The sequence below is a fragment of the Lycium barbarum genome, chromosome 2, assembly GCF_019175385.1.
Source record: "Lycium barbarum isolate Lr01 chromosome 2, ASM1917538v2, whole genome shotgun sequence".
NCBI classification, from domain to species: domain Eukaryota; kingdom Viridiplantae; phylum Streptophyta; class Magnoliopsida; order Solanales; family Solanaceae; genus Lycium; species Lycium barbarum.
The window spans coordinates 30,388,488-30,402,109 of record NC_083338.1 but is presented as its reverse complement, the minus strand read 5'-3'; the positions used below and the strand labels follow the sequence as shown (position 1 = coordinate 30,402,109).

The window sequence follows — 13,622 nt, the reverse complement described above, 5'->3', positions numbered from 1 at the left end:
TATTCGCTCCCGAGGATCGCCAAGTATTTCTCAAAGATAGACTTGGGGTCAGGATTCCACCAGGTTAGGGTAAAGGAAGAAGACATTCCGAAGACGACATTCCAGACTAGATATGGCCATTATGAGTTCCGTGTTATGTCGTTCGGTCTAACTAATTCCCCAGGTCACGACCCAACCCCGTAGGCCGTGACTAGTGTCCGAGATGGACACCCACACACACTCACTTACCAAATCGACATACAAACGACTTATCCATATTCAGCATACATTAATTTATACAGATACTAGGAGCAGATGTCGTCTTAAGCGGTCACATATAACAAATGTATCACATAGAAGCCGGCAAGGCTGTCGTAAAAAAAATCGCCCCAAACATATACATACATACACGTGCATACAAGCCATTAAGGCTGTCATAGCAAATGGAACCGCTTAGACGCAAGCCACACAGACATAACTGAACCATAACGACCCATGACCCACATACATGTCTACAGGCCTCTAACAAAGACAACAGAGTCATATGACGGGACAGGGCCCCGCTGTACCCCTGAATATACACATACATATATACAATGGAAGAGTCTGTACCAAAATGCAGGCTCCAGAACAAGGGAGCACTCCAAAGCAGCAGAATAGATGGCCTAAGCTGTCGGGTCACTCACGTGGACGTCTGTACCTGCGGGCATGAAACGCAGCCCCCGAAGAAGAGGGAGTCAGTACGGAATATGTACTGAGTATGTAAGGCGTGAAGTACAGTATAGAGAATCATAACCCAAAATAGAAACTCACCAGAACAAATATAACTGTTAAAAACATCGATACGTTTGCCTTATGAAATGAAAATCGTGCATGTCAACATCATAAATCACATATATACATAACGTATCCCGGCCCTCTAGTGAGGGACTCGGTGAATAAAGTCATACATGGCAACATCACATATGATCTGTATGCATAACGTATCCCGACCCTCTAGTAATGGACTCGGTGAAAGGAGTCATCATATGCCATCCTGGCCACCATCCCCGTATCACCATATCATATATATATATATATATGTATGTATATATAAATATATATAACGTATCCCGGCCCTCTAGTGAGGGACTTAGTGAACAATGTAGTGGAGTGCGCAGGAGAATGTATCCTGGCCCAGGACTCAGTGAAAGACATATTGAGGCGCGCACGAGCAGAGTAGTGAGAAACTATATGCATACAAAACAATTTTAAGACTTGATGGATAAGTATACTTACCGACACCTGAAGGCTCAGAAACAAGTTTCGGGTCAATCCGACTTAGTATAAGAAAGTTATGGGCGTTTTAAGTACAGAACTTTCTACGAACGTTTCAGAAGCCATTTTTGGAAAATCAAATCAACAATCATGTTATGTACCTTTCGAATATCGTTATGGATCAAATCAGATAGAGCTTTTGGAACCATATGTATGTATCAAAATATATCAAAGACTCAATGGAATACTGTGTTGCTTGCATTATTTCATTGCAATATCGTTTTAAATCTTTTAACCTTATCTGACCCCCTTTTTATGCTTCGATTGAGCCGAGGGTCTCTCGGAAACAGCCATCCTATCTTGGTAGGAGTAAGGTCTGCGTACATTATACCCTCCCCAGACCCCAAGATGTGGGATTTCACTGGGCTGTTGTTGTTGTTGTTGTTGTTGTTACTCAATGGAATAATCAAACGTGCTATCATTGGAAAACCAAGACGTTAGTCATATCAATTATCTCTCGAATGCCATTCGGAAACATATCAAATAGAAATTCGGACATCATAGATACACGTCAAAACCATATGAAATAGCTTATGGAAGTCAAGAATATTAGCCATCCTAGTGGCTCTAAGAATAGGAATTTCTTTGAAATCATACATATACGACATCTGCTCGTTTTATAAGGATCATGCCAAAAGAAAGAAAGGGTAAGCCTTACATACCTTGCCCGCTTCCTAAGTTAATCCGAACTTAAGTCTTTGGCTTGGCAAGATCTACAATAATATTAATATATACCAAACATTAGCTATAAACACTTAAGAGTCCAATTCTAAACTAACACTTTATTTATAGAAATTTCGGCAGCATTTCCCCTGTAAATACAACTATCCCCGAGAATCCAACTCGGCCAAATCATCAACAACATATCCGAGAATTTAACTCGGCCAAATTATCAACAACAATACCAACAGTTATTCCAACAATATCCACAACCAATTAAAAGCGCATACTAACGTTAGCAACTTCTTTCTACAAACTTCGACGACATTTCATTTATGTTCAATTCATAATTGCCCACATATTCAAGTACTAATCCGAAACCATTCAAACAATATTCAAGAACACTTTAAACAATCCACACAATATTAAAAATAATACAACCAATATGCCATTCCACCCGAAACCTTCCAAATGGAACAAGAACAATAACAACACATTTCCTTCCTTCAAATTCATGAACTACACCAACAATTCACACACTAACAACATTATTTTTCATAAATACAAGAAACTACATTCAAATTACATTGGCTTCTAAAACAACTCTCCAACACTTACATCTTCAACTAGAATCATCAAACTTTCATTATCAACATAGAATCCACAACCACAACAACAACTAAAATACTAAGAAAATTTGATTCATTCTCTTCCACACCACACCATACCTACACGGCCACATGTAACATCCATATTTTTATGAATTTCATCCACATTTACATGATATAACATACATAATCATCCATAACATACAAAAAGAGGATTAAACCTTACCTTTTTCCCTTAACTTCTCACTTGGTTAGGATTTGTAACTTGCAAGAATAGATGTTTTTCTTGCTCCAATGACTACTTCACTTTGCTAGGGACCTTCCAATTGGTGGTTTAGCTAAAAGAAAATAATTTTTGATCAAGATTTTTGGGACTTCACTTCCACCTTGCCATGGCCGAATGGCCTTTTGGTTTTTGTCTCTCCAAGTTTCTTGAAATTTCTAAGGGATAAGAGTGATCCATAAGTCATCTTTAGACTTATTTATTTTACATCCATGTGGGCATTGGCCCACTTCATTTTGGACGGCCAAATGGCCCATTAATTCAAGCCCACTTTTTTTTTGTTTTGTAATTCATGAAAATTTATTTTCCTAATTCCAAATTTGCCCTTAGCCTTCCTCCATATTTTCTATGAGCCATTTTGCAAATTTCCCTTTTTGCCCCTAGCCTTTCTTAATATTTCCACTTCAAAAAAATTTCATAAACAACTTGTGTATTAAACAAGATCAAAATATAGCCTTGTCCTTAACTTCCTGCAATTGTCTTGAATTATCCGAATGTACAAAATGCGGGATATAACACCCCATCCATATTCATGGATTTGATGAATCATGTATTCAGACCCTTTCTAGATTTGTTCGTGATTGTGTTCATAGACGATATTTTGGTTTATTCGCCATCAGAGGTCTATCATGCAGAACATCTGCAGACAATGCTTAGAATTCTTCAAGGTAAAAAGTGGTATGCCAAGTTTTCTAAGTGTGAGTTCCGGTTAAACTCTGTGGGCTTTCTGGGTCACATTATTTTGGATGAAGGCATTAGAGTGGATGCCCAAAAGATTGAGGCTGTGAAGAATTGGCCAAGGCCAACGGCACCAACGGAGATACGTAGTTTCTTGGGCTTGGCAGGTTATTATAGAAGGTTTGTAGAAGGATTTTTCTCTCTTTCAGCCCCATTGAACAAATTGACTTAGAAATCAGCTATGTTTCAATGGACAGATGCTTGTGAGTAGAGTTTTCAGACGTTGAAGGATAAGCTAACTTCAGCATTAGTTTTGACTCTTACAGATTGAGCAGATGGCTATGTGGTATATTGTGATGCTTCAGGTGTTGGATTGGGCTGTGTATTGATGTAGCATGGTAAGGTTGTCGCTTATGCTTCCAGACAGTTGGAGAAGCACGAGAAGAATTATCCAACCTATAATCTTGAGTTAGCGGCAGCGATTCATGCCTTGAAGATATGGAGGCACTACTTATACGGTGTCCATGTTGATATCTATACTGATCATAAGAGTCTCTAGTACATCTTTACGCTGAAGGATTTGAACTTGTATCAGAGGCAATGGTTGGAGAGGTTAAAATATTATGATGTTGATATTTTGTATCATCCCGGGAAGGCTAACGTAGTAGTTGACGCCCTCTGTCGTAAATCTATGGGTATCTTATCGTACGTGTTGTCAGAGAGAAGATAAATGGTCCTTGAGGTTCATCGATTTGCTAGCCTCGAAGTTCGATTGATAGATTCAAGTGATGTAGGAGTTACTGTTGAAGACACAACAGTGCCATCCTTGGTAGTTGAGATAAAAAAGGTCAGTATGAGGATCCTGTTTTAGTTCATTACCGAGATACATCCCCTCAGAAAGAAAAGACACCCTTCGTAATCACAGGTGATGAAGTACTCAGAAATCAAGGTAGGTTATGTATTCCTATTGTTATAGGGCTCTGTCAGCTGGTTATGGGGGAGGCACGTTACTCCCGCTATTCTATTCATCCAGGCTCAACAAAGATGTACCATGATCTCAAGGAAGTTTATTGGTGGGATGGTATGAAAAGAGATATAGCAGAATTTGTCGCTCAATGTTCAAATTGTCAACAGGTCAAAATAGAACACCAGAAGCCTGAAGGTCTATTGCAGGCTATGAAGATTCCGACATGGAAGTGGGAGGTAATTAATATAGACTTTTTTTATAGGTTTGCCCCATACTCAGCGGAAGTATGATTCAATATGGGTCATAGTTGATAGGCTTACAAAGTCAGCCCATTTTCTGTCTGTCAGAACTACTTATGCAGTCGAAAGCTTTATCTCAAGGAAATTGTACGACTTCATAGTGTCCCTACAACCATTATTTCAGATAGGGGAGCACAGTTCACATCCAGATTCTGGAAGTCTTTTCAGTAGGGATTGGGGACTCAAGTGAGTCTTAGCACTGCATTTCACCCGCAGATAGATGGGCAAGCAGAGCGTACTATATAGACCCTTCAGGATATGCTCAGAGCTTGTGTGCTTGACTCTCAGGGAAGTTGGGAGGATCATTTTCCTCTTTCTGAGTTTGCATATAACAATAGTTACCATTCCAGTATTCAAATGGCTCCTTTTGAGGTCTTATATGGGCGGAGGTGTAGATCGCCCACAGTGTTATATCCAGTATTTTATACATTCGGATATTTCAAGGTGGTCGTGGTAGGTTAAGGGAAAGATTATGTTCCAAAATTATTTTAATATACAAGTTGTTTAAAAGTATGGAAATATTAAGAAAGGTTAAGGGTAAAAGGGAAAATTCACAAAATAGCTCATGGTAATATTGCGGAAGGCTAGGGGCAAAATGGGAATTTCACAAGAATTCTTGAAAATTCTTGAAGAAGACAAGTTGGCCGTGTGGTATATAAGTATATGACTTTTATTTAATGAGGATAATTATAAATATATATATGGACCAAGCTTGTTACATAAGCCAAGTGGTCATATTTTCTATTTTAAGAAAGTTCAAGAAAAATGGAGAAGGGGACATGTGTCCACCTTGTATATATATATATATATATATTTATATACATATAATTGATGACAAAATAAGGGGCAACTCATCATTTTGACTCTAGAACCTTGGAGAGAGAAAAAAAAAAGGAAATATAGTAGGTTCGGCCATGGCTCAAAAAAATTGAGGCCATGGAAATTGATCAAGAAAAATCATTTCTTCTAGCTTTTCTACTAAATGGAAGGCCCTTATTAACATGCAGTAGTTGTTGGAACAAGCAAAGCATTCATTTGGGCAATTCATAAGCCTAGCCGAATGAAGGAGTTAAGTGGAGAAGGTATGTATTCAATCTTCTTTCACATGTGTTAGGGGTGATTTGTGCATGTTATAGTATGTAGAACTGGATGAAATTCATGAAATATGTATGTGTATGGTTGAGGCTGTGTGAGTGGTTGCTTGTGTAGAAATGATGAATTAATATTATTTAGTATTTTGATTGTTGTAGTTCTGGATTCTATGATGTAAAATGAAGGTTTAATGGTTTGAAATGAATGGAAGTCATTTGTGGATTGTTGAATAAGTTAATGTGATATTAGTATGGTTTCTTATATTATATGAATGATACTGTTAATGTGTAGGTTGTAAATATAATTCATGAATTTGGAAGTGAGACATGTGTTGGAAGATTGTAAGTTGGGTTGTTGTGGTTGAATTTGAAAGAAGGAAACAGGTTGTTATTGTTCTTGTTGAATTTGGAAGGCTTCGGGTGATGTAGTATGTTGATTGAGTCGTTTTGAATGCTATGTGAATTGAATGGAATATAAATGAAATGTCGTTGAATTGTATGACAAAGGTTGTTAATGTTAGAATGCGTCTTGAATTGATTGTTGAGGTTGTTGGCACGATTGTTGGTATTGTTGTTGATAGTTTGGCCGAGTTGAATTCTCGGATTGTTGATTGATGATTTGGGCCGAGTTAGATTCTCGGGGATGGTGTATTTACAGGGGAGATGCTGCCGAAATTTTGGCAGACCATAAGTGAATTTATTTGAAAGACTAAGACAAGTGTGTGTGACGATAAGTGAATTTAAGTAAAGTGCCGTTGAATTGTATAGAAATGGTTATCGATGTGAGAATGAGTTTTGAATTAATTGTTGAAGTTGGAAATATGATTGTTGGTATTGTTGTTGATGATTTGGCCGAGTTGAATTCTCGGGGTTGGTTGAATTTACAGGGGAGGTGCTGCCGAAATTTCTGTAACCAAAGTGTTAGTTTGGGATTGGACCCTTAAGTGTCCATAGCTTATGTTTGATATATTTTGACGTTGTTGTAGATCTTACGAAAGACGGGACTTAAGTTCAGACTAGCTTAGGAGGAAGACAAGGTATGTAAAGCCTAACCTTTCTTTTTTTGGCATGTCCTAGAGCTAAGTAAGCTATGATGCTTATCTTGGGGAAATTCTATTCTTGATTCCGAGCCTATTAATGATTCTTATTCACTTGTTGATGTGAGTATACATAGTGTAGCCGAGCTTATTGTATGGTTGAATAACAAGAAAGGTCTAAAGAGTTCTATAAGTAGTAATGTCCCTAACTTTCGTAGACAGTTTTGGATTGTTTTGGAAATGCTCGTAGAGGGTTCTATAATGATTAACGTTCATAAATTTCATAAGCGAACTCGGATTGTTTAGAAACGTTCATAGGGAGTTCTATAATGAATGATGTCCATAACGATATTTAAAAGGTACTTGGTATGATTATTGCTTTAACTTTCCAAAAGTAGCTTCTGAAAAGTTCGTAGGAGGTTCTGTACTTCAAATGCTCATAACTTTCTCATACTAAACCGGATTGACCCGAAACTTGTTTCTGAGTCTTCAGGTGTCGGTAAGTATACTTTTACATCGAGTCTTAAAAGTTGATTTATGTGCAATTAATTTTCCACTACCTTGCTCGTGCATATGGTTGTTAACTTACTCATACTAACTCGGATTTATTTAAAACGTGTTTGTGGCTTACTAATGATTTCAAGAAAATTAGTTTTATACTAAAGAAAACATAAAGTTAGACCTTCAAAACCACTCCAAAGGGGGTGCGAAATTTTACTACTTCGTTTCGATGGCGATTTATGTTCACACTCCATAGCGTTATTTCTATGTATTGATATTTTTGGATTAAGTTGTGTTGACACCATCATCGTTAGTATTATGTCGCAAGTGGCATGCCCGAAGGGGCCAGGACTAGTACGATTATGTCACGAGCGACATGCCCGAAGGGGCTAGGACTATTATTATGTCGCGAGCAGCATGCCCGAAGGGGCCAGGGGTAGTTCGATTATGTTGCAAGCGGCATGCCCGAAGGGGCCATCATTGTTATTATTATGTCGGACCGGCATGCCCGAAGGGGCCAGGACTAGCACGATTATGCCGGCGGCATGCCCGAAGGGGCCATCATTATTATCATGCCGGAAGCGGCCGTCCGAAGGAACTGTTGGGATACTAAATCCGTATTGTGTATTCTACAACTAGCGTATGCTGTGTTTATATTGTGCATGCTAGAATTTGGGTAAAGGCCACAGGACATGGTTCAGAATACTGTTACAAGTTACTTACAGTTTGATTTCTAAGCTTGTTTACTGCCGCATTTTCTTTGTTTATGGTTCAGTGATTCTTTACATACTCAGTACATATTCCGTACTGACCACCTTTCTTCGGGGGCTGCGTTTCATGCCCGCAGGTTCTGGGACGCGGTCAAGCAATCCAGCCACCTAGGAGGAGTCAGCACTGGGAGTCAGACAGCTCCACTTGCTTCGGAGGTTGTCCCTATTTTTGTATAATTTTGTGTATATATTGCAGGTCATACTCTTTAGAAGTCTGCGAACATCGTGGGTGTCGTGGCTACTGTTCGGCCTTGTCGGTCATCATTTTGTTGTATAAAAGTGTTGGTAGCCTCGTTGGCTTACCTCGTCTTATGTCATGTACATATATGTTTAAATATGCCTTGGGATGTTTTGAGTTATAGATCGACTTCGGTATTCTAGTTATCACTTTTAGACTTGGGAAAAAAAAACTACTAAATGCCTTGTTTGGGAGCTAGTAACATCAGATGGGTTATCGGGCAGGACAAGCTCGGTCACTCGTCATGGCCCTAGGTTGGGTCGTGACAAAGTGGTATCAGAGCAGGTCAGTCTGCGGTGTGTTCGCAGACGATGTCTAGTAGAGTCTTGTTTATCGGTGTGTTGTGCACCATATCTATAAACAGGTGGCTACGAGACATTAATAGGGTGTCGTTCTTTCTTTCATGGTAAAGATCGTGCGGATAGAGCTGTGTCGTAAGTGAAGTCCCTAATCTAATGACCTTGTATGATTTCAGTGATGACTAAGAAGGGCAAATCGACGGCAGCCCAGAAGGGCAAAGCAGTTGCGGATGAGGCAGTTAGCCGAGCTCCTAGGTCTACCAGAGCTCAGACTTACGCTGGAATACACATTCGGTCCCAGAGTCCTCCTACTTCCCCATCTTCGGAGGAGCTCAGAGGGACACCTGATCCAGCCCCAACTCCAGCACCAGTACCTCCAATCCCTCAGCCAGACGCTCAGAGTCTGGAGATAAGAGAGATGAAAGATACTATACATTTGTTGACTCAGATACTTGCTACCCAGGCTGGACGACAGGATAGGGGCTATGAGTATCCAGATAGGGCCGCTAGAGCTAGGGCTCGAGATTTTCTTACATTAAATCATCCAGAATTTAAGGGCACGGACCCTAATGCTGATCCCCAGGAGTTCATAGATGGTATGCAGCGAACTCTAAATGTGATGAAGGCATCGGCTACAGAATCTGTTGAGTTAGCTGCTTATAGACTGCAGGGTATAACAATTAATTGGTACCAGTCATGGAGGTTATCGAGGGGTAGTGATGCCCTTCCGCCGACTTGGCAGGAATGCTCAGATGCCTTTTTGCGCCATTATATGCCACCCGAATTGAGGCGGGCAAGGGTTGACAGGTTCCTTAACCTGCGGCAGGGTAGCATGTCTGTTAGAGAGTATAGTGTGGAGTTTGATTCTTTAGCTAGATATACCTCTTCTATTGTGCAGGAAATGGAAGATAGAGTTCACCGATATGTGATAGGATTAGAGCCAGGGTTGCAGGAGGCTTGTATGCAGTAGCAATGCAGCCGGGTATAGATATAGCTCGCATTCACGCTTATGCTCAAGGGGTAGAGGATCGTAGGTGCCAGCGAGAGGCTATCTCGGAGCCGAGTAGTAGTCAGCCCAAGAGGGCCAGGTCAGAGGGTAAAAATAAGGGTCCCACCAGAGAGAGCAAGCCCCAGTATAGTGCACCTTTGCAGTTTCGTGGACCTCAGCGGGGTAGGGAGACTTCTCCTCGGCAGAGACAGGGTTCTTCTTATGTATCGGGTTCTCAACAGCAGATGAGGTCAGAGCAGGAGGTGATGCCCCCTCCCCGATGTGCATCTTGCAGGAGACGTCATGTGGGACGGTGTCGTCAGGGTGTATGCTATACTTGCGGTAACCCGTGGCATTATGCTAGAGACTGCCCACAAAGAGTGGGTAGTGTTGTTCCGGAGAATTCGGCAGCAGCGTCGTCACCCTCAGTAAGAGCCCACGAGGCAGGACTCCAGACTTCTTCCAGCCGAGGTAGGGGCGGAGGCAGAGCACCTAGTTCCTGTGCGGGGCAGCATCGTATCTATGCTCTAGGTGGGAGACCGGGTCCAGATACACCGCAGGATGCACCATCAGGTATACCTTTCTTTAAATAATTTATTGGTATATTTAAATTATATACGAATTGTCTCTTATCACTATGACATGATGTATCACGACATAAGTTAGAATATGAGCCTAGCAGCTAACAGGGTGAAGCGAGACAAGAGACTTCGTGAGACCCTTAGTTGAAACCTAAAAGGGGGAAGTGTCCATAGCATAGTAAAACCATGGCTATGAATCCGAACTAGGGTAAACAAATAAAAGACTACCTTCGATAGAACCTTACGGGACCAATTCAACATTCAAGGACGAATGTTCTAAAGGGGGGAAGGATGTTATACCCCGTACTTTGCACATTCGGATAATTCAAGATGGTGGTGGTAAGTCAAGGGGGCAAGGCTATATATATTTTGATCTTGTTTAACACACGAGTTGCGTATGAAAACTTTGATGTGGAAATACGAGGAAGACTAAGGGCAAAATTGGAATCTCAGAAATTAGTTTCATGAATTACAAATATTAACCATAAGAAGTGGGCTTGGAAAAAAAAAAAAAAAAGAGGCCCAATATATGTGGTGGCCGGCCATGGGGAAAAATGGCCCAAGCCTATGAAATTAAATCCAAGACAAATAAATAAGAAAAAGGGGCCACAAATTATTCATTATTCAAGAAGTTTCAAGAAAACAAAAGACTTGAGAGCAAGAACAAGGGGAATTCGGCCAACATAGAAAAAAAATAAAATTTCAAGCCTTCCAACTTTGATCCAAAAATTTTAATCTTCTTGTATTCCTACTAATTCAAAGACCCTCTTCAACGTGGTATAATTATTTAAGCGAGAAAACCACTTTGGTGACAAGTGGAAAATTGGAAAAAAGGTAAGAATTTTCATTCTTTTACATGTTATAAAAGATTTATGTATGTTGTACTATGTCGAAATGAATGAAAAGCATGAAAATATGGATGTTGGGTGGCCGTGTGTGTGTGTGGTGTGTGGCCGTGTATATGTTGTATTGTGTAGGGGTGATGAATTAATTTTACCTAATATTATGGTTGTTGTTGTAATGGGATTTATGATGAAAAATGAAAGTTCAATGATTCTAGTTGTAGTTGAAGTGGTTGGAGAATTGTTTTAGAAGATAATGTGATTTGAATATAGTCTTCTTGTATTTATGGAAAATAATGTTGTTGGTGTAGTTTATGTATTTGGGAGGAAAGGAATGCGTTGTTGTAATTCATGGTCAGTTGGAAGACTTTAGATTGTGTTGTTGTGGCTAATTTGCCCATAAGTAAAGTGTCGTTGAATTGTATAGAAATGGTTATCGATGTGAGAATGCATTTTGAATTAATTGTTGAAGTTGGAAATATGATTGTTGGTATTGTTGTTGATGATTTGGCCGAGTTGAATTCTCAGGGTTGGTTGAATTTACAGGGGAGGTGCTGCCGAAATTTCTGTAACCAAAGTGTTAGTTTGGGATTGGACCCTTAAGTGTCCATAGCTTATGTTTGATATATTTTGACGTTGTTGTAGATCTTACGAAAGACGGGACTTAAGTTCAGACTAGCTTAGGAGGAAGACAAGGTATGTAAAGCCTAACCTTTCTTTTTTTGGCATGTCCTAGAGCTAAGTAAGCTATGATGCTTATCTTGGGGAAATTCTATTCTTGATTCCGAGCCTATTAATGATTCTTATTCACTTGTTGATGTGAGTATACATAGTGTAGCCGAGCTTATTGTATGGTTGAATAACAAGAAAGGTCTAAAGAGTTCTATAAGTAGTAATGTCCCTAACTTTCGGAGACGGTTTTGGATTGTTTTGGAAATGCTCGTAGAGGGTTCTATAATGATTAACGTTCATAAATTTCATAAGCGAACTCGGATTGTTTAGAAACGTTCATAGGGAGTTCTATAATGAATGATGTCCATAACGATATTTAAAAGGTACTTGGTATGATTATTGCTTTAACTTTCCAAAAGTAGCTTCTGAAAAGTTCGTAGGAGGTTCTGTACTTCAAATACTCATAACTTTCTTATACTAAACCGGATTGACCCGAAACTTGTTTCTGAGTCTTCAGGTGTCGGTAAGTATACTTTTGCATCGAGTCTTAAAAGTTGATTTATGGGCAATTAATTTTCCACTACCTTCCTCGTGAATATGGTTGTTAACTTACTCATACTAACTCGGATTTATTTAAAACGTGTTTGTGGCTTACTAATGATTTCAAGAAAATTAGTTTTATACTAAAGAAAACATAAAGTTAGACCTTCAAAACCACTCCGAAGGGGGTGCAAAATTTTACTACTTCGTTTCGATGACGATTTATGTTCACACTCCATAGCGTTATTTCTTTGTATTGATATTTGTGGATTAAGTTGTGTTGACACCATCATCGTTAGTATTATGTCGCAAGTGGCATGCCCGAAGGGGCCAGGACTAGTACGATTATGTCACGAGCGACATGCCCGAAGGGGCTAGGACTATTATTATGTCGCGAGCAGCATGCCCGAAGGGGCCAGGGGTAGTTCGATTATGTTGCAAGCGGCATGCCCGAAGGGGCCATCATTGTTATTGTTATGTCGGACCGGCTTGCCCGAAGGGGCCAGGACTAGCACGATTATGTCGGCGGCATGCCCGAAGGGGCCATCATTATTATCATGCCGGAAGTGGCCGTCCGAAGGAACTATTGTGATACTAAATCCGTATTGTGTATTCTAGAACTTGCGTATGCTGTGTTTATATCGTGCATGCTAGAATTTGGGTAAAGGCCACACGACTTGGTTCAGAATACTGTTTCAGGTTACTTACAGTTTGATTTCTAAGCTTGTTTACTGCCGCATTTTCTTTGTTTATGGTTCAGTGATGCTTTACATACTCAGTACATATGCTGTACTGACCCCTTTTCTTCGGGGGCTGCGTTTCATGCCTGCAGGTTCAGGGACGCGGTCCGGCAATCCAGCCACCTAGGAGGAGTCAGCACTGGGAGTCAGACAGCTCCACTTGCTTCGGAGGCTGTCCCTATTTTGGTATAATTTTCTGTATATATTGCAGGTCATACTCTTTAGAAGTCTGCGAACATCGTGGGTGTCGTGGCTACTGTTCGGCCTTGTCGGTCATCATTTTGTTGTATAAAAGTGTTGGTAGCCTCGTTGGCTTACCTCGTCTTATGTCATGTACATATATGTTTAAATATGCCTTGGGATGTTTTGAGTTATAGATCGACTTCGGTATTCTAGTTATCACTTTCAGACTTAGCAAAAAAAAAAAACTACTAAATGCCTTATTTGGGAGCTAGTAACATCAGATGGGTTCTTGGGCAGGACAAGCTCGGTCACTCGTCATGGCCCTAGGTTGGGTCGTGACAAATAATTT

The 13,622-nt window shown here is 40.1% G+C and overlaps 1 protein-coding gene across 1 annotated transcript; it reads left to right on the top strand.

Annotated features, from left to right (window-relative positions):
- Positions 1–9,699: 9,699 nt before the first annotated feature.
- Positions 9,700–10,308, top strand: LOC132628490 (uncharacterized). The gene has a single exon (XM_060344267.1). The coding sequence runs from the start codon at positions 9,700–9,702 to the stop codon at positions 10,306–10,308; it is 609 nt and encodes a 202-aa protein (XP_060200250.1).
- Positions 10,309–13,622: the final 3,314 nt, after the last annotated feature.